The sequence below is a fragment of the Vidua chalybeata genome, chromosome 21 (genome assembly GCF_026979565.1).
Source record: "Vidua chalybeata isolate OUT-0048 chromosome 21, bVidCha1 merged haplotype, whole genome shotgun sequence".
NCBI classification, from domain to species: Eukaryota; Metazoa; Chordata; class Aves; order Passeriformes; family Viduidae; genus Vidua; species Vidua chalybeata.
In genome coordinates, this window is record NC_071550.1 from 699,295 (window position 1) to 726,179 (window position 26,885).

The window sequence follows — 26,885 nt, forward strand, 5'->3', positions numbered from 1 at the left end:
AAGCCAGTAAAACCCTGGGACGCTGCGTCTACCTGCGCTTCCCAGCCCCCCCAACAATAGGGTTCTATCTCTCAGCATCACAAAATCAATCTCAGATTAGGTAATGAAATATGCACCAGCCTTTTCCCAGAACCTTTGACAAATCACACACAATCCTAAATCTTCATAAATCACGATTAAAGACAAGTATATCATCACCAACGCATATATCTTTCCATGCCTGACCCAGAGACTAATGAGAAAAGGCCTAGACTATCTCATCTGATTAATTAATTCAAAATGTCTGCTGTTATTCAAATGTGAGGCTGGTATTATTTGAATAACACTTGACAGCAGTGCCTGAAGATATCATTTCTGATTTGTGAAGCTGCTGCTGCATAACTGATGATAGTTTATGAAAATGTTCCATCGAAGCTGCTTTTCTTGGCACAACTGTGAAAGATTTTCTGGAGAGAGGGTTTTGTGTCAGTAGTTGATGCTGCTAACATTGTCAAATATTTCCAAAATCTGTAACATCTTGGAAGCCCTTTTTTCCTGAAGCCTTGTTGAATATTAGCTTCTTCATTCTCTGAGAAATAAATATCTCAATATATATGTTTGCAGCAAAGCCAAAGGCAGCTGGGTTCAACCCTTTCTGTGCTGCCTGTTCCTCACCAGGTGTGGGGAAGAGGACATCATCTCCCACAGCCAAGGAAGGGCTCGGGGAGCCCGCCTGCTCTGACAGAGCTCTTCACATGCTTTGTTCCTAGGGGTTCTTAGGGATATTTTTTATTGATGGGAAGGAGCAGTACTATAATTCCATAATAAGAGGTTCATGAGCATTAATTTTGCAGGGCAAGACCGAGGCCTCGTCCAGAACTGGTTGGGGGGTGGCTGTGGTGGGTGCAGGCTGGTGCACCCACAGCCCACGCTGGCCTTGCCAGGCAGGGCCAGCCGTGCCAGGACAGTCCCATCTGCTCTGAGGTGCTGATGGACAAAGCCCTGGGCAGGAGGGATGAACCCTGCAGTCCCCCCTGCCCCGCAGTGCAGCCTGCCCTGAACTGCCCCGCTCAGCTGACATGGAACTCTCAGTTATTCACACGGTCCCACTGGAGCGGTCACCAGGCACAAGTTTATTTCTCTTTCTGAAAATATGGAGCCTGCTCCTTTTCCCGGGCTGCAGTGCCACTGAGCACTCGGAACGCTGCACAGCAGGGTACCTGCTCTGCTAAACTCCTACCAAGGCATGAACTTGCAGATGCCATTGCCAAAGGATCACTGAGAAATCAAGGCTGTGACACCAGCTGTGCCACCAAAACCCAAACCCCGTCACTGCAGGTGCCGAAGGTCTCTGGTTGCAGAGCCGAGGGAGAGCAGACTCTTGATGGTCTCAGAAACGCACACAAACCAGCTTCCTCTGCCTCAAACCACTCACACGTGCTCCAGTGACACTTCTGCTCCCAGGGGAATGATTTGGCTACCTGGGGAGTTTGTTCCAAACAAAACTCACAGCAAAGGCTCCAGGGTTTTTCCTGAAGTATTTATGGACTGAAATGTGCCGAGACTCTTGTCCAGCACATAAAGGGAGGCAGCTGGGTTAACATAAATGCACAGCAGCCGCCCGCCCAGGCTGAGTTTCCAGTGGTGCTGGAGGGCCTGATCCATCCACACCAGGGAGGAGCAGCTCACAGCACACCCCCAGGGAGGGCAGAGGTGCTCGGTACTTAATTTTATAGCACCTGTAATAAAGTCATGGGAGCAGCATTCTGCAGATCACTGGCCTTTGAGGCACTGTTATTAGGAACAATTTAAATTACAACTCTGTAAAAACAATTTTTAACAGAAATCTTAATTTTAAAATTTTCTTTTTCCAGGAGAGGATAATAATCATAATTTTATTCTAAATACACCATAGCAGGAAATATCTACAACTCGTTACAATCAATTTTATTGTGGAAGGTGAATGTGATACCAGGCTCATACCAGTGTTAAACTGGGCTGTTCGGAAGCCACGGAGCCAAAAGCACTAAAGAAGAGGATGTAAAATGTATGGACTAAACCGAATATAAATCAATCATTATGACAGAAGTAGCACTTATTTGAGAGTCAGAAGTGAACAAAATATTCTGTGTCAGCAAAATGTCTCCTGTCAAAACCTGCTCTTTAAAATTTCACTACAATGTGCTGAGACAAATGTCCTTTGCAACTCCGTGGAAGGAAGCATGTTCTAAATCTTCATAATTCAAACCTTCCCTGTTTTCAGGCAACAAAGCAAGCCTGAAAGGGTTCAGCGTTCCTGCTGATGGGGTAAATGCTGCACCTCCATCGCTGGCGAGTGGAGCGCTGCCGCTCCTCCGGCCAGCGCTCACCCAGGACAGGCGGCACCTCTGACCCAGCCACCCAGGAGCCGTGGGGAGGAGGCACCCACAGTGCTCCCCGTGCTGGCCATCCCTGAGCACTCAGCCCCTGGAGGCCAACAGACACTCCAAAGGAATCGCTGTGTTTACCTGCCAATGCCTTAGGACACGGCCTGCATCTCTGGCCAGTGACCCGCGGGTCGGCGGCATCCGCACCAGGGACGCCTCGTGCCTGGGGCTCCTCCGCTGTCACACCCGCCACGTCTCTCCCTGCCCCACGACACCTCTCCCAGCCAAGGGGCTGAAGAGGTGCTGCTGCACCCCCTCATGCCCAGAGCTGCTCCTCCATGGGCCAGCTCTGGTCAGGATCCTGGACATGCTGCTTCCTTCCCAGCCATCCCGGCTACAGCCCTGCTGGAATCCTAGCGGGATCCCAGCTCCCTTCAGCCCCCCGTCCAGAACCTCCCACTCCCTCCTCTGCACCATTTAAAGTAGACCATTTATCTTTGATTAAATTATAAATGTTTGAGCCCAGTTAAATCTTACAACTAAGCGATCTGGGCTAATGTTGTCTTTTCTTCCTCCCCTTTATCCTTCCCAAACACATCATGCGTTCCTGAGGAGTTCTGCATTATGTCACTCTTCAGTATATAAAATAAAGGGCAGGCATCTAAATCAGATCTCTGTTCTTCCTTATTGGGATGACAGCACAAGCTGAACACTTTTGGTGGCTACACTGTTTGCCAATCTGCCACTACCTTAAGATATATAAAATACAAAATTTAAGACTTCAAAAGGGTGACTCCATTTATGTCATCATACTCAAGAAAAAGCAACATTATCCAGTTTGAAAATGCTAGGGGAACGTGCAGTGGTCTGCGAGATGTCCCATCCTGCTGGGAAAGTGCAAAAGTAACAAAGGTTTCATGCTTATCCATTCAAAAGAACAACCGTAATTTTTTTTTCAATTATATGTTTTAAATTGGACACAATCTGCCATAGTGTCTAAACCAACTGAATTAAAGGTCTGGAATCCACTGCAACTTCTAAAAAATCAAAAACCAGTGGAGAGGACAAAGGCAAAGCAACGGCTGTTGGCAACAACCTCTTCCAACTCGAGTCTATTTTTGCAACTGTAGACATTAAAAACCTGTTTGAAGATTAAAAATGCATAAAACTCGCAATTGACATTTATTTCCTGGAAAACAATCTATTTTTTCAGAGCTGGTTTTTCCAGAAGATGATAAACTCCTTCTCCTTATGTTGTGCCTTAAGACATCATGTGCTTTTATCCTTTAGCAAAATATGAACCAGCTCCAAGGCTGACAATGCCAAGAACCATGACAAAATGGATTATTAATGAGAAACTGATCTCCAGAACTCTATTAATTTATGTCTTCCTGTCGGATCCCAAAGATGTATCAGCCCTCTCACTCAAAGAAAAAAATGCCAACATTGTACTTTGTTTTAAAGTTCTGCTTAGATGAAGAATTCATTATCCAAAGCAGTGTTGTGTTATTTCAGGCTCCTTGTAGAATAAAGATTCTTTATCAAATAGCTTAAAAAGCCACTGACAAGTGTGAGGATCTTGCAAAATATATTTACATCAACAATTCAATGAGGAATCTTGGATTTTTAACCTTTTTTTTTCTTTCCTCGGCAACACTCCTCGCCTTGTTCTGACCTCTCAGCACTTTGGAAATGGAGACCATGAAATTCCATCTGTAAAACCTCAGAAAAACTAACACAATGGTGAGCTTTTGAAAATCTTAATTGTACTAATTATTCCATTGAATATAATGATCCCAAACGTAAACAGAAGAAATCCGATTTCTTCATTGAGCATAAACAGCAAACAGACAAAATATCCTTTTAAGCCTCCATGAAAAAAATCTATCTAATCTGTGCTTATCATAATATTTATGAAATAAAAAACACAGAGAAAAAATTGCTGTAATGTACTCTGGATGACCTCTGCTTGCGCGAGAGAATGAAAACAGCCTTTTGCTTTTCAATCCCCATCAAAGTGGAGTTAAAGGAGGGACAGCATTCCCTTGCTCACTGCCATTAATCATTGCTTTCTTCAAGCAAGTGCGTATTAATTTCTGTCATCCCAAACATCATCGAGTATTGTTACAGCACCGTTCACTCCTCATTCACCACCAGTTGTTACCAGTTTCCCTACACTGAGCAGAGACAGGGTGAATCGTGTGGATTTCAGTGTTGGAGGCCTTTATCCCTGGGGTGCTGACACCAATTAAGCCATTTCAAGAAGAAATGAGAACAGGCGCAGCCCTCGGCGGTAACAAGAGCTCGCACCCAGCCCTGGCCGGGTGCCACAGCTCCCGCTCGGAGCGCGGGCACCGCGTCCCACCCGCCCGGGCAGCAGCAGCACACCCAAAAACCAGCCTGGGCTCTGCCACACCTGGGGCTTTGTAATCCATGACTGTCACTGCTGGGCTGACAGAGCTGGAACGGGAGCAGGGGGACAAGCTCCTGTTCCTTTGCTTCATTCCAGCACTACACGTACACATAACACAAACTACAGTGATTTTACCATTGATATGTAACAAATACCCTAAATACGAAAATTAACTGAATCTGCCTGATTTATAACATTGTTCCAGCTGTCCAGCACCCTGCATTGCCAGCCTGGCATCCCCTTTCATTTGGCATCTCCAGGAACTTAAAAAATCTCACATTTCAATAAAGGTATCTCAAAGCCTTAAAATCAACACACTTAATGAGTTTAATTAATACCATTTATACCTTGCTAAAGTGTATGTAAGGATTTATCAAACTCTCTGGCAATAGTGTTGATTTTTTCTGACCGCTTTAGACCCAATCATTCTCCTTCTTTCAGACATTTACATCTGCTTTTAAGTTTTTATGGTTGCCTGTTGGCAGGCAGCAAAGTGGAGCTGTCGATGCTGCTGCAGAATAATGCAAGGTTTGTTATGAATTAAATATTAGAAACCTTAACGCAGCGGCCAATAAGAATTATTTGCCTTATTAAAGCAGCAGAAGACGCTGATTAAATTTTCATTGCATTGCAGTCTTTTTCCCATTTCTGCTTTCAATTCATCATTCTAATGTATGAAAGGCTTGCCGAATAATGGCATGGGGACTTAATTTCTGGAATGCAAATATGGCAAAGAAAATACCATAAATACCCTCCCAGAAAACATTAAACAGTCAGTTCTAATTAAGTGAATACTAACTAAGTAAATATTCTCTTAAAGGGGAAAAAAAAAAAAAATCAAGATATCAAGAATTCCAAGAAGGAAAACTCTAGAAATAAAGGCACACAAAAATTAAAGGGAGCTTTGACGATCTAGATTTCACAGGAGGAATCTAAGTATGGTTAAACAATTGAGTTTCCAGATACTCCAAGAAATTTCTGTGTTTATGAGTAAGTATCAGAAGACCCAGCCGTGTTTTGATTAACTGCGACTGTAGTTGGTAGGTGCTGTGAGTAAATCCACTCCGGTGCGCGCCAGCTGTAGCGAGGCTGCTCCAAGTCAGGTGATCCAGATGTGTTAGTTTTATAAAGCAGCACAGTGCAATAGTGCTCAGTTTACTGGTCTGGCACGCTGCAGAATTCCTTCAGGGGCAAGAAGGCTCTGGTGGCAGAGAAGTGGTGGCCAGGCACTCGGGAAGGCGGCCGGGCGGGAGCAGCGGCCGGCGTTCGCACAGCGGCACCGCACACAGCTCTGGGAAAGCGGCCTCGCAAAATCTGCATCCCTGTGTCCTATCCTGAAGGTTGTTCACGTTTCTGCCTTAATGTGCATCAGGAAGAAAATGAACTTCAAGTATCCATTTCCCCTAGAGAAAATCTCTTCCCTGAAACTCTGCAACTAATGAAATGGGGATCTATAAATAGCAGCATCATTACCATGAGAGCACTTGCTTTGTGCCCGGCTCTGCCTCTGACCCTCTTTACACTAATAACCAGTGGGCTTCCATTGCATTTCTCCATAGGATGATCAATATTAGGACAGTTAAAATGTGATGTACATTTAAGCCACGGGGTGTATTTACTCACCGGCTTGCTCAAACGCGGAGCACAACGCAGCGGGTCCTGCCTTTCCCTGCTCACACGTTCTACAGAATTCCTTATTGTCTCAAACGAGGAGAGAGCTGCTCTGGAACTCCTCTGACGGAACCAAGACGTGCGTCGTGACAAGACAAAAGCCATAACACACCTGAAACGTTCCCTGATGAAATCTCTCGATGAACCTCATTAAATTGGTTACTCCACTCCAAATATTATCTACTGAGGCACCACTGCAGTAAACTCTTCCTAAATTGTGCAAGTGAGCATTTAATCAGGGAACGCAATGGTTTGGAAGTGTGGTTTAGGTCTAGTCAAACCCCAGTATTTTCCAATTATGATGGATCCTTTCCAAAAGTTAAACATCATTTAATTTCACTGTGTACTGTAAATTCAACTATCCTAAAGGACAATGCAGTTTGTGAATCCAGGGTAAAAAGGAACTATTTATTAGTTGCCTATGGAATATTTTGCTACTGCATATAATTTATTGATACTGAGATATTTATGCTGCCCTTCATTAAAGGTAAATATTCAGTTACATTTGCATCTCCCATATACAAAGAGTTCAATTGTTCTGCTAATTTCATATCTCTTAAAATAAATATGATAAAACGTTCCAGTGGGTGGATGAGTTTAAAGGCTTTTATTCTCTGTGACAAAATTATTGATGACAACATATCATAAATGGCACTTACTCCATATACACATGTCACAAGAAAATGTAAAATATTAGAACAGTTATGCATGCAGGAACATTTACTTTTTAAATGAAAATATAACATCCCAATTTTAAAAATCCATGTGGTTAAATCAAGAGAATGCATATAGAGAAAACAGAGGACATGAAATTCCACATGTGCTTGTGCTGATTTTCTTTTTGCTTACAGGTACTACACAGGTACTCAAATGTGATTGACTTTATTTAAGCCACAAAACACCGAGTCCCCCAGCAAAGCCCAGACAAATGGCACAGCCACACACAGCTCACAGCGCGCCGCCGACTGCGCTGGCTCCCAGAGGTACTTGTTCAGTGGCATTTTTTTTTTCTGTTTGTTATCACCCTTTAACTTATTAAATATTAAACTAGCCCAGAAATCTGCATTTTATATCAAAATCAGCAGTCAAAGCCAGCAAAATGTGTTTAGAAGATCCTGCGCTGGCCAATTGTGCTGGTGTGACTCAAGAGGCTGCACCTCTGCTGAGCACACTGTTATCTGCTCCAGACAGCGTTGGGGGATGTTTGGAACACGTTCCCAGGATGGAGACTTGCGTGTTCCAATCTTGTTTAAATCATGCAGACATACCTCTGAGAGCCTAAAAACGGGTTATTGCAAAAATGGCATGGGTTTTTGTATTTTAATATGATTAATACTGCAAGACACACAAAGATATATGAAAGCAAGGATTTAAGAGAAATAAGCTGAGGAAGTAAAGCTTGTAAAATGCAACCAACACCATCTGAAAATACCAGGCAGCAAAGGTTGCAATTTAAGGGAAGTAACAGCAGAATTCTCAGCACACGGTGGGGAGAGCAATGGCATTTTTACTGGGGCTGAAAAACAGAAGTGTTGGCTGATCTGTGCCAGCAGCTGAACTTTCAGGCCTATTTGTAAATAAAATCAAAATTGCAACTTCAGGTCCATGGATTCCCCTTGCCGTGGGCCTAAGACAGAGGAATAGGCAGGAGCTGGGCGCTTCCCACAGCCGGGATTTGGAGAATTTCAGAGTTAAATAAAGCAGATTTGTAACTGGCAGGATCCTCTCAGCACCGACGTGGTTCTTGCTCTGAGGCAGCCGATGGAGCAGAGCTGCTCAGCGGCACTTGACAACAGCAGTGCTCCCACAATTGTAACCCTCAAATCCAATCAATCCTTGCTCTTTGCATTTCAAGCAGCTCCTGGCTGCCACTGCCTGAAGATAACTATTTTACCACCTCTGTCATGCCTAATTAACAAGTCAGATGTACAATTTAGAAATTTTGCAATTAACCTGCTAAAATATTGCTGGAGGATGCTAATTGTTATGCCAGTTGCCATAAAAGCTCATTTGCATAACTTATGTGTGAAAAACAATTATGAGCGGCGTTCACAGACGCGGTCCACAAACTGCTCCTAGCTACGGATGAGAGGGCCACAAAAACACTTAATTCATTGCCCACAAAATTATGTTCCCCCTTTTCTTAAACAGCATCTGTTTTGTGAAGCCATATTCATAGAAAATCCCCAAATCAACAATTAGGAGCATATGTAAATGCGCGATTACAGTTCTTTTTCTTCCATTGACAAGTTCCCGTTGCCGTGCCGGCGCGGCGCGGGGCGGTGCGGGCTCCCCGCGCCGGGCACTGCCCGGGAGCCGCCAGCCCGACGGCGCCCGCGCCGCTATCGCCTCCCCGCAGCCCATCACTGGGGGCCACTTTAACAACAAAGAACCTAAAGTCAATTGTTTCTCCAGTGAATGGGCGTCTGTTCTCAGCATATATTTACCCAGGCGTTCAGGGCAGATTTTTACCATTAAATTGGAGGCTGTAGAACATGGTTGTTGTACAAATATTTACATTAGTGCTGACCACGGCCTTATTGCGGCACTCGGAGAGAACAATATCGCCAGCTCCGTCACCCCGGTTTGGAGGCCCGAGTCTCGCTCCCGGCCACAAAGCCGGAGCGCCGCTCGCCCTGCCCGTGGAGCAGTCAGCTAATTCCATCGGACAGGAGCCGGCGCACGGCATCTCCATCAGGCCCCACCGTGCCACAGTTTTAGGGCGGGAAAACAAATATCCATTTTTTGTCTCATGGAACACAGGACGCGGACTCTGTGCTATTTTGGGTCTCCTTTCAAACAGGCAGTTCGCTCGGCATGTGGTCCCAGCCCACTAAATACGACTAAACTAAGTAAGAACTTGAGTCTGGAGCCCCACAAAACACAACCGCGTGGTTCAGCACCGACGACATCACGCCACTACACAGCAAGATGATGTCACTTGCACCTCTCCAAAATATTAGAGATTTAAAAGTTACATAACAATCTCGGTGATTAAACAGCAGCTGTTATGATAATCAGTCAGTAAAAGGAAATGGATTTGTTTAGTGTTAGCAACTACAATATTATTAGGTGCTGGATATATTGAAAGGAAGAAATATTTCCTTTATTGAACACAAAACACCATAAATTTAGGTAAACCGAAATTAGTTCATGTAATACACTGACATCCAAGAATTTATGTAGAAAGAGTCTATCATTTAATTTTCAGACATTCAATTTCTATACTTGGTCACAGTCAAAAGGTCAAGAACCAACAAGTCAATAAGTTCCCAAGCTCCATATTGATATCACGTCACTGCCCTAACAAGTGGAGGGGAAGCAAGAAATAACTCACAAAAAAATTCCTCAGCTGCCTTTGGAGGGCAAACCTCCCCCAGCGTCCCACACCGGCGCTGGGTACCCAGAGAGCCCCACCAGTGCCAAAACCTCCGCAGCTCTGTGGCACTGGAGGCATCGGGCAGGATGTGGTGCCCACACCCCAGCGCCCACTCTGCTGTCCTCGGGCTTCCTTTCCCCTCTTCACCCAGTGCAACACAAGAAAGAAATACGAGGTAGAAAAACCTATAGTTCCCACTCTATTTGAATAACAAGTGAAATCCTAAAAACCCCTCCACTGCATGTTATTACCAAGTGTATCTCCAGGTTTTATAGTGACAGGACTGTGCTATAATTTCTGAGAAAACCTCGGCATAAAGCTCCATAAACCCAACCACTCCTGTAATGTATCACCTTATCTAGTGCACAATCATTTCCACAACTTTTCATGTTAGTATAATTTGTACAAAAATGGTAATAAATACATCCTTGAAGTCAAATAAGAATCATTGCACAATCTACTGTAACTTGTTCTTACTAGTGACAGTCAATCACGCTACCAGGATCTCACATGAAAGAAAATAAGCAAACATTTGGGTGTTCTGTAATTACAAACCTTGCTAAAAGCACGCTTCCTTCTTTAATCAACAAATACAAGAAAGTGTGCCTGGCACAGCCTTTTGAGTGTGCCAGCCTGCCTCGAACAGCTACTGTGCAAGGAGAGCACCGATCCCTGGCGACCGGAGCAAGCCTTCTCCTTCAGTACTGAGCAAACCAACCACCAAGGCACGAAACCCTGATATCCTTACAGCAGAGGTCTAACCATGGAGTCAAAAAACATTCCTGATTAAAGCCAAGAAAAGAAGAAGTCTAAGGAAAGCTTCATTTCTTCATCTCCAGGAGGTATGACTCGTCTGCGGCCAAAGTGGAATGAAGTGGAAACTGTAAATTTACCTCTGACATAACAATTTTAATTAAACCCAACACTTGATAAAAATATTCATTTTTAACACACAGCACCAAGACAACACAACCTTCACAAAAAAACAGATGGATAACATTCCCATTTTAAAGATAAGAGAAGCAAGCTCTTGCATTCAGTTCCATGAGGCGGTGGCCGAGCTCGGGGTCTGCCCTACCGAGGTCACCACATCCCTCCTCACTCAACGAGAGGAAGGTTTCTTCCCCATTCAACAGCAGCACCAGGACTCAAACCAGCAGTGCCAGGATTTCCTCTCCGGCACCGTCTTCTCCTGAAACAACACCATCAGGGGTCTACTGGTAAAGTTAAGGTCGGCTTCAGAACATTTTCATTACTTAGTTCTTTTGTTCAGCAATCTGAAACCCAAAATGAGCAGCTGGAGCCCAGCAACGCTTCCTTTTGCTGCCTGTGAGAACTGGCTTTGCAGTGTCGGGTGATGTTTTGTTCCTTCCAGTATCAAAAAAGGTTCACTATGACAACTAAAGTTTTGGATTATACATTCCTGATGGGATTCTTTGGGCCAAGCTCTGGGGAGCTGTGGGTGACCAGGGCCATCACGCTTCCCATGAGAACGGCACTGGGGCCCTTTGTCAGGGCGAGCAGGGCGGGCGGGCGCCGCGGGCAGGGACGGCGGGCAGGGACCCGCAGTGCACGTGCCAGTTGTCCTGCGCTGACGTGAAAACCCCCGTGGCTCCGGGGAAACCGCCGCCGTTTGTGTCTCATGTGGTTCATGTTAAAAATTTCCCAACAGTGATAGACTTCAGCTGCCAGGATCAGGGAGAGCATGTGCATCCAGCATGAACAGCCCCCGCACGCAGCTCTGGGCCATTTTTTTATCCTTTTTCCTTTCTTTTAAATAACTATTGGGGCTCATAACAAGCACTGTCACTCCAGCACTGCTCCCCTGATTGACTTTGCGACAATGATCTGTGGAGGAGATGGGCACTCAAACAGCCACTCTGCTGCACTCAGGCAAAGAGGACTAGAGAGGCTTGGGCTGGGTTTCTTTGGGTTTATTTTTTGCTAAATTTTTGTTCAATTTCCAGAATTGCTTCTCTGATTTTTTTAGAAACAGTATTGCAAAACCAAAACTAATCAAAAAAACTGTAGTAAAGCAACTCAGAGGCTGAATGAAAACCACACACACACGAAAACTCCAATCCTCAAAAAACAAAGGAAAAATTGAACTAGATCAGAACATCTCATCTTTGAGCCATCCTGGAGCATCCTGCTACAGCAGAGGTCTCAGCACAGTGATCTTATGTATCATATATGCTCTAATAAATAGGTTCAATGAGTTGAGTTAAGGGCAGAGTTTAACTATTAACTCTAAATTCCCTCACTCTTATGGCTGTAAGTCAATCCCTTAATGTTACTTTAACACAATTTCTGACAGTTGAATAAAATCTATGGTCAATATTACAACCCCTTCTTTCCTAAAGGAAGGAAAATACATGTGTGATTTGCATCAGAAATGGTGGGAAAGCTGTGGGTGAGGGGGGTGACAAATGTCCACAGCCCCATTGGCCAGGAATCGGAGCCTTCCATTTGCCTTCAGCTAGCTGGGCCCTCACACCAATCCCCAAAACAGCAGAACTGGCAAAACCACCTCCACACAGGTACAGCTCCCAGCACAGCAGCTGTGAGCAGGCAGAGACATTAGAATACAAAGCTGTAAGATATATCTAAAATAATCCCACAAAAATCAGATGACACAAAGAATTCTAATACTTTCCTTTTGTTAAGATACAGTAACTGAGAATACAATGAAATTCTTCATGTTCAGTATCTCCCATTAGATCAATTAATATTCAGAGAAAGGCTTTAACATGAAGTTTAAATAATCATAGAAGGAGAAAAAGAACCACCAATGTTCTAGAAGCTTCTCTAGACCTTTCAATCAATTTTATTTATATGCAAAACCAAGAGAAACTCAGAAAAAACAAAGCTCCTCCTGATGCTAAAGCTCTCAATTTACTGACAGGCAAATGGCTTCATGCTGCCACTTAATCTCATTTCTTGCATAATGCCCTCTAATTAGCATATCAAAGTGAATTAATACTTCTAGGGCATTAGCAATGGGAAAATCTGCTCCAGGCTTCACAATAGCAGTTAAGCAAGAGCCAAGAAATCCTCAAAAACACCACAAACCACTTTGCATTGCAAAACTGTTCAATTTATTTATCCTCTCTCTCTAAACACTTTTACCGCACACTGTTTTACTACTGTTCACCAAACAAAATGATAATTGCCAAAGTTACCAGCATCTGTAATGCCTGTTTAGAATCTTAATTTAGATTGTGTACTTGAAGCTCTCTAGATGCTTCCATTGACCCCGTCATACACCACAGGACATACTGGAAAACTGTTGTTCTTTTAAAAAATGCTGTCAGGATAATATTATTAAATAACCTTTTCCACTTACAATAAATGATTAAAAATTAAATAATCTATGACAAAGCCACCTGCTGGACAATGAGGAATGAGAGATTGGCTTTAAATGTTGATGCATGACTGAAGTATAGCAAAAGGGTTTGACCTGTAAACACATGATACAAACCCACCTCCCTTCCAGGTGATGGATTTGTATTACATGGGATATTCAGTGATTCACATTGTTGCAGTCCCTGTGACTGTGCAACACGCAGTGAACTGATCATTAACAAAAGGACTGAAATACCTAAAAGAGCATAACATTAAAGTAAGTGCATAATGATTTTTGCTATATGCTTTTATGTAAAACATGCTATATTTATTCAATTCCTGACGCAATAAACACATTCGAGCTGTTAAAATCAGAGATCAGAGCTTTTCTCCTTTAAAAAATGTTTTCAGAATCTACATTCAATCACAGGTCACTTTGCAAAATATAAACTGTAATTTATAAACACGGTCTAAAAACCCCTGAAACTTCATCACCTTAGGGCTCCGCACCAGTCTTTAAAAATATAAAAAGAACACTGAGGGAAAAAAAAAAAAAAAAAACAAACACCCAAACCCTACCTCCCAACACCAGCACTCCCACCCTACGCCCAGGAAGGGCCTGGAGCACCCAAGGAAGGCCAGTAACAAAGAGTAGAAGAAAATGCCGGGGGGCAGTGGGGTTTTCTGCATTTCCATTTGCAACATGAAGGGGAAAAAAAAGTACAGTCATACCAAAATAAATTATGCTGGATATTTATCTGGTGCTTCGAGCCTTCCTAAAGAATGTGCAGTACTGAAGGACCAGGCTGCATTACCTTTCCTATTTAATTCTCTGCTTCCTCCCTCAGTCCCGGCAGCACGATGGAGGAGCTCTAATGTCCAGCTGAGCTGCACAATTCATCTGTTTGGCTGATGAACTACTCCAACTCTATAAAAGCATGGACTGTAAGAGCTGACAGAAACTTTAATAATTTATATTAAATATTGATGTGAATTATTTACTCCATTCACACTTAAAGCCAGGAATTGCCTACCAGAGAAAAGCAAACGTGACAAAAGGTCAACACGCTGGTGAGAAAAGGCAGGCGGTGTCAGGCATGTGTTATCTGAACCATGCTGATCACCTTGATAAGCGAAGAGCATTAAACATGACTGCTGAGCAAACAAACAAAGCATTCTTCTCGGGGTGTCAATCGCGGCGCTCCGACAGCTCCGGCTGATTCCAGCGCGGCGCCGGGCGCGCAGCTCCGCTCGGGGCTCCGCTGCTTTGGGCTCGCTCGGAATCGCGCACGGATCCACATCCATTCCTGCCGCTCGTAAAAATATTCATCGAGCCATCATGGGCACGATGTGCGAGGAATTGAAAAACAGCCTAAAATCTGAGGGCACATCCAAACCGGACCGCCACGCGCTCCGCTCCGTCATTATTAATACAGCCTTCATTCAGATTTAAATATTGCCTTGCATTTGTAACAATTTAGAGTGTCTAATTCTGCTTATATTTGTCTACGGTAGACTGCAAATATCATTATATTAATGTTTCACACAAATCAATGTTTAAATTGAAAAAAGACAGCATAATATCCATATCATACAACTTTTCCATTGAAAGCTGCAGGAACAGAGCTTGATAAATGTGTTAAATCCTGTAAAAAAAAAAACACCAAAAAAAAAAACTGTTTTGCATTCCCTACATGCCATGATAATAATTTATCTCTGAATGCAAAAATTCCTTAACTTACAAGAAGCATCCTAAAATACACCACACGGTAACTGCTATAATTTTGTATTTTCAGATAAGCAAGCAAATGTGTCGAATTCAAAAATAAATGGAAACACATGAAAGACAGCTATAAAATAAATAAAATAAATCCCTGCTCCTGGCTAAATTAATATTGACAAGTAGGGCCAAATTTATCCCCTACAGAGGGGAAAAAAAATCTCTGGAACCACTAATCCCAGTACTCAAGGTGAAGATGGATATTTAAATGCAGCAAGGAGCACCAGCAATGGGAAGCGCTGAAGGTAAGGTGCAGTCTCAGGTTCTGTGAGACAAAACACCATGAATTTCTCTAATGCCCATAATCACCAAATCGCCATTTTCTCAACTAGAGAAGTGCCCTGGTAGAAATCCACCAAAGAACCAGGCTGCTGATAATGAATGTGTTGGAAACAGATGACCAAACGATAATCAAGACACTTTATTCAATTTATTTTTTCCTAGTAGGACATTTATGAAGAAAAGCAATGTCATTGCCATAAGGACAGTGCAAACGACCAAACATTCTGCTGCACGGCATCATTTGTAATACATCTGCTGGCAATTAAAAAAATACATTCAAAAGTACAACCACTGGGTCGATGACAAACCTTGGTACTGAAGCATGAGATGGAAGCAAAAGCTAAACAATTTAAGCTGAGCTGGATGCACATAAACACCCAGCTCTGACTTCTCCAGGTAGTCAGGGAACAACAAGATATGTATTTAGCAGCTTGAAAAAAAAAAAAAAAAAAAAACAGGACTGCACATAAATATTTTAAAGAGCTAAAGTAAGTAACAATAACATCACAGCCGATATTTAGAAAATAGCCAAAATACACACACACACTCCCACACACAGGCACATAAATGTATGCTATCAGTGCCATTTCATTGTTCCATCTGAATCCTCTCGTGTTCCGCCAGGACTGAGGGTTACAGTGCGTTACTGAGAGCTGTTCGCACTAAACGTCACTTTACAAACGCTGAAAAGTTGAAATTTGTGCGGTGCAAGGGCAGAGTGCTGCGACTGCCTTTTACAGCCCCGCGGTGCCGACAGGGGTTAACATTTTCCAACTCTGCCAGAGCCACGCCGAGGCAGCGCTGCTCCAAGGAGTGCCCTCGCCCGGGTTCCAGGCTCTGCAGCATATTGACAAGGGGCGTTCCTGAGCGCCCGGCCCAGGGCATCAATAAGGAGCTTTGCAGCGAGGCAGGGCCCGCTGCAGCCCTTTAATCACGGGGACGGCAGAGCACGGCTATTTACAGTTGTAGCAATAAAAATAAAAGGTAACTTAACACGGGAACGGCGAGGAATTAACCCCGTGGCTAACACGCGGTTTGTCTGCTTTTCAGAGGCTTTTTTATTCATTCTTTAAAACAAAAAATCCATGCAAGGGGAGGACGTTCTTCATGAACATTTTCATCCTCTCTCTTTAGACATAAAAAATAGTTGCAGCAGCCCGAGCAGCCGAGCAGGCCTTTCGCTTCCCCTGCGGACACCTCCTGCAGTCGAGAAGTTCATTAAGTTTTATGATCTTCCCAAGTCAGTCCTGCTTATAAGCCTCACAAAGGCCACAAATCTGGCAAACCATCATGTATGCCATTAGGCTTTACTAGGAAATGAATGCTATTTAGGGGTGGTGGTGACAGTAAATTCGGGGTTGGTTGGCAGCTATCATTGTTGCTGCTGGACTTGGGGAAATAAATAAATAAATAAATAACTGTAGATGTGTGCACAGTTATGCACATGAATTCAGATATTTTTATAAACATGTGATCCTGTCTCTGTAAATGACTTTTAATGACAAAAAACCAAATTATTTATCAGCGCAGTCCAGGACCTAATAATATGTTTCTCCATTGGGAAATAAATGCAATTCCCTAAGACATTTTAAGACTACAAGAATTAATATATTTTCACTTCTTTCTCCATAAGAATAACCAGGACCCCAGGTTGAGCAACATCCTGGAGGAAGTTTAATAAAATCACCAGTCTGAAGGTGTTTTAGTCAGTAAAAAAGAGCTATTAAAAAAAACCAAACAATGGTGCAAATCAGTTTTTGATTCCTTCTGGCAGGACATGAGGAAACGGAGTGTGACACAGGTATGCAACAGATGTGAGCGTGCATCCAGTGCCTCCTCGGCGAGAGGCAAAGCACAGCCAAAGGGAGCCACTGGGTCCTCACTTGCTTATCTTCCTATTTTATTGGAGGGGCTTCAGTAGAACGCTGGTATAATTTTTCTTTGAACTAATTAAAGCCAGAGGTGGCAGTTTCTTTATGAACACCATGCTACCTTGTGGTTGCCTCTCAGAATACACACAGCTATTAATAGTTGTAAAGCACTTAAATGTATTATGCAGCACTTCTGAAAATGTTAAAATGTTAAAAAAGAAATGTCAGGCTAAATTCAGTAACTCGGTGATTTGCTTTGTACATGGTAAATACCTCACAGGGAGAAAAAATAAAAATCTTCAGCTCCTGACCCTGTGTGAGGCTTTCAGAAATGAGATGTATCCATTAACCCTTGCTGGGAAGTGACAGTGGCTCCGTGCAAACTGAGGATTCCTTCTTGTGCTCTCTCCCAGCCAGTCTCACAAAGTCCTCGCTGACTGTACTCAAAACTACTAAAATGCAAATAAATACGTAATTCAATTTAAAAATTCCTTAAATATCGCATGACTTGTTTCTGAACAGACATGACTTCCTCACCTCTGGAGGAAGACAGTGATGAAACCATCATGGCAATTCCCACACCCAGGTGAACTTTGGTTCTGACCAGGAAGAATTAAACGCCAGCACATGACCCCATCGGAGGCAGGTTTAGGCACCTGACAGTTGTTGGACCACAAGACAATGCAGAGCCTAGGCGGAGAGGGGGACACCTCTGCTTTAAGTGCATCTCAGACCCTTCCTCAAGCTTCCAGTTTAGAATTGTTTGAGCCATTCCCTCTGAGAACAGCTTCCACAAAACAGGCTACAATTTATTTTCACATTTTCTTTGCTTTATCACTCTAAGTAAAGCCTGCACAGACATTTCACTTCAACTGGGAGACCCTGAGTGAAGGTCCCCTTCCGGGAAGAGTTTTTGTGGAGGTGTGGGTCCATCTCCATCAATCACTCAGAGCATTAATCGTGTCCCTCCCGTGCTGCGGGGCTGGCAGGAGCTCGCCTTTGGGCAGGCAGACGCCTTCACTCTTTGTTGGTTCTCAGGGATCTCACAAAAGAGAGATAACTTGAAAACTTGCTCGACTTCTTGCAGCACAAATGCAGCATCCCAACTTACAAGTTGCCACAGAAACACCCCAAAAGGTTTCAGACCACAGAGTCTCTTGTCAGGTTCCCCCTCGCCTGCGAGACGGCGGCGGCCTCACAAACACCCTGTGCCAGTAATCCCACTGCTGAAAGGACTCGGGTTTTCTTCGCAGCTCACCTCTGACATGTGGCTGACTACACTTGCCTTTCAAAACACTGAGGCTAAGCCCTCTGCAAATAAAGTGACCGAGGGACCTACGCCTGCCTCCTTAATTGAAATGCGCCTCCTGCAAATGTCTGAACACCGAGGGCAGGTTGCTCTCTGGCTCCGGAGCAGGACAGGCAAAGAAGTTTAGGGAAAGGCAGGAAACAAACACACAAGCCAAGGAAAGGGGTTACGAGCCGACCGAGGTGGAACGTATGTAGGTGGGAAGGGAGAGGGATCATTCCCCTTATCCCGGGTAATATAATGCAACATAAAGCAGAATCAATCTTAATATTCACAACACAGTCAATACCCTAGTGCTTAGCTGTCAGCAGGAACTGAAGTGGATCCCCGGTAGCAAAGAAACCCTTGGACATAAAGCACCATAATTCACAGAGAACCGCTCACTCCGGGCTCCACAGCTCAGATTTGCAATGATTTCACGTTGGGTTGTTTTCATCCAGTTTTATTTTTTCAGTGTGGAATTAAGCAGAACGTTATTGAGTATCACATAGAGCTAAAAAGCCAGGCAATGGCTTAAGCTATATGTGAATAATTGGCTATTCATTTTTAAATCCAGTCATAATAAATGTTTTTGTTATTGTTAAATGTTCTTACTATTGATAAATATTCTTGTTCTCATTAAATATTATTTTCACTAAATGTCTTTGTTCTCGTAATGCAAAGCAGAATACTTTGCAAATTTTCTTCTTTAAACAAACAAACAAAAAATTCTATAAATTCAGTGATGTGAAAAAATTGCAAAAAAATCTCCTAGATTGCCCACAAGAAAAGCACGGGGTTTATTCCTGTCGCGTTAATGTAGACGGGAAAAAAAAAAACAAATCGCACTTTTGAGACGATTTTTGAGAATTCTGGCGTTTAAAAACCCAGCGCCCGGGAGGCGCCGGAGCAGCGCCGGGCACAGGAGCGGGGTCGGGGCGCCCACGGCGGGGCCGCCTCGGGCTCGGCTCGGCGCTCCCGCCGCTCACAAAGCTCACGGTGCCGTCCCGGGGTTAAAGCCCGCGGTCACACCGCCTCGGGATGTCTTTCACACACCGTCTGACGGTACCGCGGCAGCGCGGGCGCTCCGGGGCCGCGGGGGCCGCGAGGGGGGCACCCCCGCGCCATTTCACGGCGCTCCCGCCGCCTCCCGAGCCGCCGGGTGCCCCCGGCCCCGCGGGGCTGCCCCGGCCCGGCCCGGCCCGGCCCCCGGCGGCGTGAGGGGCGCCGGGCCCGGCGCGGCGCCAGGCGGGAGCGCTAAGATGGCTGCGGCGGCGGCGGCGCGGGCGGCCCGTACCTGTTTTCTCCTTGATCTCGCAGAGGACGCTGAACAGGGCGGGTTTCATCCTGTGGCAGTTCAGGGCGTGTTTCCTGCAAGAGAGCACAGGACAAGCGGTTAGCGCCGGGCTCCGGCAACATGGCGCCTTCCCCGGCCCCGCGCTGGGGCCGCTCGCCCCCCGGCCGGGGGTCCCGGGGCCGCGGGCAGTGAGGGCCGGCCGGAACCTCCCTCATCCCGCTCCGCTTCCATGCGGAATTATCTTTGTGCAAACACCGCCCGAACGAGGGGGAAAAACCACCCCCCTCGTCCCCGTCCTGCGATATTAGAACTGATTTATTAAGGAGATTGGGGAGGAGGGGGGGGGGAGGAGGTGTACAGAGTTAACATTGTTTTTGTATTTATCGTGATTTAATAGAGACAGGGTTTGGTTTGGGTTTTATTCACACGCACACACCCTCTCCTGCAGCAATATCTGGTCAGATTTATAATTCATCTGCTGCCACTTTGAGACAAGAAAAGAAAGAAAGAGGCAAAGTTGTACTTTGAGGGATGGCCGGACAGACAGACGGACGGACGGCGGCGCAAAGGCCGGGATCCACCGGACAGTGTCCAGCGGGAACGGGCAGGGACCAGCCACAGCCTCCCGCACACCACAGTGACGGCAGAACCATCGCATACTTCTACATATATCATATCTATTTTTTTTTTTTTTTTTTAAGGAAAGAAATCATTAAATAGCAACTTGGCTCTGCCTTGGCTGCTGGTAATTTCTCTTACGGCCCCAAGAAGTTGCTCTTAATTGTGAGACTCCGGGTCTCTGCAGAGGAGCAGGAAGGAGAGAAACAAAAACCACACACACACACCAAAAATAATTAAAAAAAATAATAATATTAATAATAATTTTTTTAAAAGACAAGGTTTAATTAGACGAAACCAACTTTGCTTGTGCCTCATCCAGGCTTTGGTCAGTGATGGTCATGATCTGATGGAGGATGTCGCCGATGTCCTGCTTCCTGCCGTCGCCGTCAGCCCCTTCGTGTCCGTGGGGAGGCGGCAGGGCCATGCCCCCCTGCACCGAGTGCCCGGCCAGGTTCACGCCGGCCAGAGTCTGCAGCATCCTGGACTGATCGTCCATGGCTCCGGGCCGGGCCGCGCTCCGGGCGGTCACGGCAGCGCCTGCCCCGCTCAGTCCCAGTGCCGCGCTCCCGACCGCGCTCTGCACACACACCACGAAAAAAGGGAAGAAAAAAAAAAAAGCCAAACAAAACAATAACAAAAAAAAAAATGTAGTATTTGTGTTTTGACCGGATCTCAGCTGTTTATTCCACTCTCTTCTCCTTCCCAGGGCAGTAAATCACTCTCTTCTTTAGTTACAATCTTCTTTCATCATCATCATATTGGTGCCTCGGATAAATGAGCTGAGCAGATTTCTGTGAGGTTTTCCGGGTACAATCTTCCTCCAAAGCTTTTTTTTTTTTCCTTTTTTTTATTTTTATTGTTGCTTTTTATGTCTTTCCCCACTTGTCCAAAAATCTTCTTTGCAAAAATTAAAAAAAAAAAAAAAAAATTAAATGCAAAATCAAAAAAAGTCGCTTTCAAATCCTTCAGAAGTTGGGAGGGTGCAAACAGCAAAAACCACAACAAACCAGCGAACACCCCCACCCCCAAATTGCAACATAAAAAAGCCAAGAAAACAAAATCACAGAGGGAAAAAAAAAAAAAATTAATCGCCCTCCCCCCCAAATAACAAACGATCCCAAGTCTGTGCACGGGGGTGAGACAGCAGCAATCAAAAGTTTGAACTTGTGCAAAGAAAAGAGCGGAAATAACGGGGAAAGAACTGTAAAAAAATTAATTACACACTCTCTGCAAAGCAATGTGCAAAAATATCGGCCCGCCGGAATTTATGAGCCCCGCGCCCGGTGCCCGCGCGTGTTTTATGTTGTTTGATGGCCGCTCCGGTGAGGGATTGACAGGCTGCCAACGCCACTCACTCACCGCAGACGTGTCACCCTGTGAAGGAGCCGAGCGGCGCGCGAGAGGGAGCGGAGCGCCGGCCCCGCCCCGCCCGCCGGCCCCGCCCCGCCCCGGCCCCGCCCCGCCCCGCCGGGCGGTCCCGCCGCCCCGCCCCGCCCCGCGCGGGGCCCCGCCCGCCCCGCTCCGCGCGCGCGGCCCTCCCGCCGGGCCCGGCGGCGCCCGCGCTCCCGGGGCGGGCGGGAGGGGCCGGCCTCGTGCGAGAGCGACGGGCACGGCGGCCAATCGCCGCGCGAGGGGGCGGGAGCTGGCGGCGGCCTCGGCCAATCAGCGCCCGCAGGGTGGTGCCGTGCCCGTCCGCCCCAGCTCGGGCCCCGCCCCCGGCCGAGGAACTTGTGATTGGGCCGTTCGAAAGGCGGCGTGGGCGGGGCGAGCGGCCCGGGCCCCGCCCCCGTCGCCGTGGTGACGGCGGGCCGGGGCCGCGCGGTCCCTCCGGGCCGGGCCCGGTGCCTCCCGAACTCCCGGGGGAGGCCGGGCCTGCCCCGGCAGCTGCAGCCGTGCGATGGAGCCCCGGTGCCTTCCGAACTCCCGGGGGAGGCCGGGCCTGCCCCGGCAGCTGCGGCTGTACGATGGAGCCCCGGTGCCTTCCGAACTCCCGGGGGAGGCCGGGCCTGCCCCGGCAGCTGCGGCTGTACGATGGAGCCCCGGCGCAGGATGAAGGGTCCTGTGCCTTGAGCGTGTCCCCGCGGACAGGCTGCGGGACAGAACAGGAGCCTTTGGCACAGGCCACGGCTCAGACCGTGCGTTACCGGGGGTAATTGCAAATTATCTTTTTGTAACGGGAAGAGAAAAAAACACAGGCAGCAAGGGTAATGACTTCACTCTCTTAGGAGGTTTCCTGTAGATCGTTGCCACCCCTCCTCAGGCTGGCCTCACGCAGGGCACTGCCCCGCTCGCTCCAGCTTCCTGCAGGCCTGCTCCGTTTTGCTCACACTTTGGGCGGTGTCCAGCACTGCTGCCCCCACTGAGACCTCTTAGGGAAGCCTCCTGTAGGTGCAGTGGAGAGGCACGGTTAAAACCATCCTCAGTTTGCTGTATGTGCTGTGTCCGTGATGGACAGTGCCCGTGGAACCATGCCCAAACTCGGCCCTCATCCCCTGCTGGGCTGGCTAATGCCTCAGGCTGGGCACGGGCCCGGCAGAGCTCCCAGCCCCAGCTGGCATCGCCATCCCACGCCTCACTTGGGCCCTGGACGTCACTGGAACCCTTTAACCAGCTGGCTGGGGCCACGTATGGCTCGTGCAGATGGAGATGGCTCCTGCTCAGCAAATCTGTGCTCTCACTGTCCCCCTCATGCAATTAGTAAATTCATTCACATTTCAATTACTTTACATCTTAGTTACTCCACCATTGTCTGTCTTGAGCCAATGAGTTTTCAGGGTTGTCCAGTTTTACTAAGAACGCTACCCCAGAGGTATTCTATATTGGTATTATTGTAAATATTTCATGGATGCACTTGCATTTGCCCCCTGAGGGTGAAGTGTCACGGATGGAATGGGAAGTTCTCCTAGCCCCTGACCCTGCCAAACCGGACAGGGCTCCCTGGCTCCTGCAGGGACCTGCTTGGCCTCACTGCATCAGCGCAAAGATGCTGCTCTGGGTGATTCCTGGTACTGTTTTAGGAGGCTGAGTCCAGTCACTCCAGAGCCCTGGGCTCTGCCAGCTGCAGCCAGGCACTCCCTGTGACATGCCCTGTGCTGGGGCAGCTCCAGCTCGTGCCCTCACTGCACTGTTGCCAGTCACTGGTACCTGCTCCTCACAGGCCCTTGGTGGCACTTGTGCCATGCTGTCCACGGTCCCTCTCGAAGGCAGCTGTTTTCTGATGTGTGCAGCTGCTGAGGCTGCCACGTTAGGCTTTCCTCAGGGATTAACAAGTCTCCTTACTTCCACGGGAAACTGCGCAGGCTGCACCAGCAAGTCCCGAAAGGTGACAGGGACACACGGCCAGCAGGCCAGGAACAGGAACGCTGGGAACAGCTGGGACACTGCAGCTCCAGGAGGCCGGAGGTGGTGGCCGGGCGCCCCTGCCCAGCCGCGGAGCGCCGGATGACCCGGGGACACTGCTCAGGGCCTCGGGCACGGGCAGCGCTCGCTCCCTGTCCCGGGCAGCAGTGACCGCGTGTCCGTTCGTCCCCTTCGCGTTTGCACACCGAGCGCTACCTGCGTGCCCTGCTTTAAAAACCTACCACATAAACACAAACGTCACAGTGCTTTTAGCAAGAAACTGGGAATAACACTGGCGCGATCCCCGTGAGAAAAGCCTGCTGTGTGGTCACCGTGCGGCACCGGTGAGCGCCGCTCGGCCGCGGGCGGCCCCGGTACCGACCGGGGCCATCACGGCCGTGCCCGCCGGAGCCCGCGGCCCGCTGCCGTGCCCGCCGCCCGGCCCGGGCCCTTCCGCGCCGCCGGTGCCGCCGCCCCGCCCGTTCCGCGCCGTCATTTCCGCGGCCGCGGCGCTTCCGGGTCGCGCGCGGCCCCGCGCCCGTTCCGCCGGACCCGGACCCGGAAGCGGCTGCGCGGCCCCGCGGCGGCGGCGGCGGCGCCGGTAAGTGCGGGGGGGGGGGGGGGGCGGTCGGGGCCGCGCTGTCAGCCCCTCGCAGGGCCCCCGCGGGATGCCGTGACCGGCGGCAGCGGCTGTCAGCCTGCCCGGGACGCGGCTCGGGGGCACCGGGGCTCCCCGGGCGCGCAGGCGGGGCCGCTCCCGCGGGGTGTCCCGGCGGCGGGGCGGGAGCGGCGCAGCGCGGGGCAGACGGAGCGGGTCAGGCGAGCGTCCGCCGGCGATGGGTGGCGGGGGACAGGTGAGTGCGGCTGGAGCGGCAGGGACCGGCACGGTCCGGCAGGAGCCCCCGGGATGCCCTGGGGATGTCCGCGGGAGCGGGGGGCACACGGCTGCCGTGCGGCCTCCGGCCGGGTGCCGGTCACTCCATCCCAGTCCCCGGTCACACGCCCCCTGTCCCCGTGTCCTGGCTGCTCCTGCCGGCCGCTCCAGGTGGGCGCTTTGAGCGGGGTCACACCCAAATGCCTTTCTGCAGGGGGCTCTCGGTTCTGCTCCCGCTTGCCAGTGCCATCAGAACCGTGGACACCGCAGGGGAGCGGGAAAGGTGGCCAGGAGATGCAGCAATGAGTTGATTTCTGTGCTACTGGAAGTTTGGTAGTTGACTAAACAGATGCCAGAGCCAAGCTTGGATATCCTGAGTGTGTTCTACACGATTTTAGGCGTCGGGGCGTTATCAGGTAGATGCAAGACTGGGAATTAGACTCTCTCAGTTACTTTTCCAAATTCAGAACAGCTCCATTCACGGACACTTTTTGGGTTAGATTAAAAATAAATTGAGATCAGCATGTACGTATAGACTTGTACAGAAATAACTGAAGCAGGGAGAACCAGTTTAGTCCACTTCTGTATCAGTCATATTTCAGGTCTTTGTTGTAACACCCTTTCCTCATCTGTTGGTTAAATTTTCACCCAATTGCAACATGTAACAATTAAAAATAACAACTAACAAATGTTAAAATAACAAGTAACAGGTACATTCTCGTTGTGCATTTCCTTTGGATCAGTGAAGGCCTCTGCAGGTGGAGCAGCCTGGCACAGGGATCTGTGTTATGCGTTCTGTAGCACGAAATTTTCCCGACCATTCGAAGTTGTGGGCGTGAAAAGCACACACCTGTATGGAAAGGTCAGTTATGGCAGCACGTGGCACAGCACATGAGCTCACAGCACATACTGCTCACGTCCCCAGGTAGGAGCAGCCCGTCTCCCATATGGTCACTCTTTTTGGAGATCACACAGTCACTGAGGCTGGAAAAAGCCTCTGAGATCATCGAGCCCAGCCTCTGACTCGCCACCCCCGTGTCAACCAGGCCAGAGCACTGAGTGCCACGTCCAGTCATTCCCTGAGCACCTCAGGGCTGGTGGTTCCACCACCTCCCAGGGCAGCCCCTTCCAACCCTGACTACCCTTTGTGTGAAGAAATTCCTCCTGATGTCCAGAATTCCTTCTGATGTCCAAGGGCAAGTGACACTGGCTGAGAAATGGGGACGGAGCTCAGGCACTGGAAGGGGCAGGTTGGAGCTGTGGGGGCAGAGCCCGGGGCTGTCAGTGCTGGCAGCGATGCTGCCCACACCTGGGACCTGCTGATGCTGCCCACACCTGGGACCTGCTGATGCTGCCCACACCTGGGACCTGCTGTGCAGGGAGGAGCTGCCTCAGGGGCTGGGGCAGCCCTGCTCCAGGGCGCTTCTGTGAGTGCCTCTGACACAGACTCCAGGCTGTGTTTAATGTTAACTCTGTGTGTGTGTGAGCTGAGGAGCTCCATCACACTGTGATGCCTTGTTGCTCACTGTCTGTGAGCTCAGTTTCGTATCCCAGACTGCAAAAGGGCAATCCCTACCTTGTTTGCTTATTGCCTGAGAAGTGTTGTATCTAAATCCATTATTCTGAGAGCATAACAAAGCTCCTTGAATATGGTTTGTGTGCTCTTGAAAGAGACGGACCCAAAATTAAAAGCCAGAGGAACAGGGGATTCATCTTTTGCTGAAGAAATGTGAATCTGTTCAGTTCTATTTGACATAAAGTCCCAAAGGATCTGAAGGTCTCGGGCATCTTTAAGTAGGTCTGATCATCATGAGTTTCTTAAGTCAGAAGCAGCTTTCATGCTGCTATATTTAAAAAATAAGATTATGATCATGTTTTTAATGCAATAACCATATTTACACGCACTCAAAAGTGGAATGGCAACAACCTAAAGAAACTGGCAAAGACCGAAGTGTTTGTTTGACAGGTGCTGCTGTTTAAGGCACAGCCCCCTGCCTGGCAGTGTCAGAGCAGCCTCCGTGGTGCTGCTGCAGAGCTGTGCAGTGGCTGTGCTGTGAGCCCCTGGGCTGGCTGGACCTGCATCGTGTCCCCAGGCCCTGTCCTGGCTCCAGACAAGGCAGCTTCTGTGAGCCTGGGGGCCTTTGTGTATGTAAAACCCAAAGAGAGTTGCATCTCTCTCAGTAGCAAACAGGTAAAATGGTGAAGCTTTCTGCTTCTGGTTTTTTTTTTTTTTTTTTTTTTTTTAAGATTGAAGCTTGTATTGATGTTTATGAGTGATGTATATGTTTATTAGGTTTTTTAGGCTCTTGAATATCACACTGAGAATTGTGAAAATAGAAGCTCTAGTCTGATATTCGAGCACTCCTAGCCTGTTCTTTCA

The 26,885-nt window shown here is 47.8% G+C and overlaps 2 protein-coding genes and 3 long non-coding RNA genes across 16 annotated transcripts in view; 3 read left to right on the forward strand and 2 right to left on the reverse strand.

The window, feature by feature from the left end:
• PBX3 (PBX homeobox 3) overlaps nucleotides 1-21,706 on the reverse strand; it is a 101,792-nt gene extending 80,086 nt beyond the window's left edge. For 2 of the 6 annotated variants that reach the window (XM_053962065.1, XM_053962071.1), the window contains exons 1-2: nucleotides 20,592-21,697; nucleotides 19,672-19,745 (exon numbers count right to left, since the gene is read on the reverse strand). In XM_053962065.1, coding sequence (XP_053818040.1) covers nucleotides 19,672-19,745; nucleotides 20,592-20,788 — 271 coding nt within the window. In that variant the 5' untranslated portion in view covers nucleotides 20,789-21,697. Of the gene's footprint in view, nucleotides 1-19,671; nucleotides 19,746-20,591 lie in introns of all 6 variants that reach the window. The other 4 variants (XM_053962069.1, XM_053962066.1, XM_053962068.1 and 1 more) reach the window with 4 other exon arrangements.
• Nucleotides 19,595-20,405, forward strand: LOC128798495 (uncharacterized). The gene is made up of 2 exons (XR_008434436.1): nucleotides 19,595-19,769; nucleotides 20,120-20,405. It is a non-coding gene; the product is annotated as an uncharacterized LOC128798495 (long non-coding RNA).
• A 399-nt stretch (nucleotides 21,707-22,105) lies between the features above and the next one.
• Nucleotides 22,106-23,018, forward strand: LOC128798605 (uncharacterized). The gene is made up of 2 exons (XR_008434477.1): nucleotides 22,106-22,441; nucleotides 22,518-23,018. It is a non-coding gene; the product is annotated as an uncharacterized LOC128798605 (long non-coding RNA).
• On the reverse strand, nucleotides 22,498-23,869 carry LOC128798606 (uncharacterized). Its single transcript, XR_008434478.1, has 2 exons — nucleotides 23,437-23,869; nucleotides 22,498-22,674 (listed from the first exon to the last, which is right to left on the reverse strand). It is a non-coding gene; the product is annotated as an uncharacterized LOC128798606 (long non-coding RNA).
• A 293-nt stretch (nucleotides 23,870-24,162) lies between these two features.
• MAPKAP1 (MAPK associated protein 1) overlaps nucleotides 24,163-26,885 on the forward strand; it is an 84,304-nt gene continuing 81,581 nt past the window's right edge. For 2 of the 7 annotated variants that reach the window (XM_053962335.1, XM_053962337.1), the window contains exon 1: nucleotides 24,453-24,485. The gene's annotated coding sequence lies outside the window, so the exon portion shown is untranslated. Of the gene's footprint in view, nucleotides 24,233-24,407; nucleotides 24,486-26,885 lie in introns of those variants that run through there. The other 5 variants (XM_053962338.1, XM_053962336.1, XM_053962339.1 and 2 more) reach the window with 5 other exon arrangements.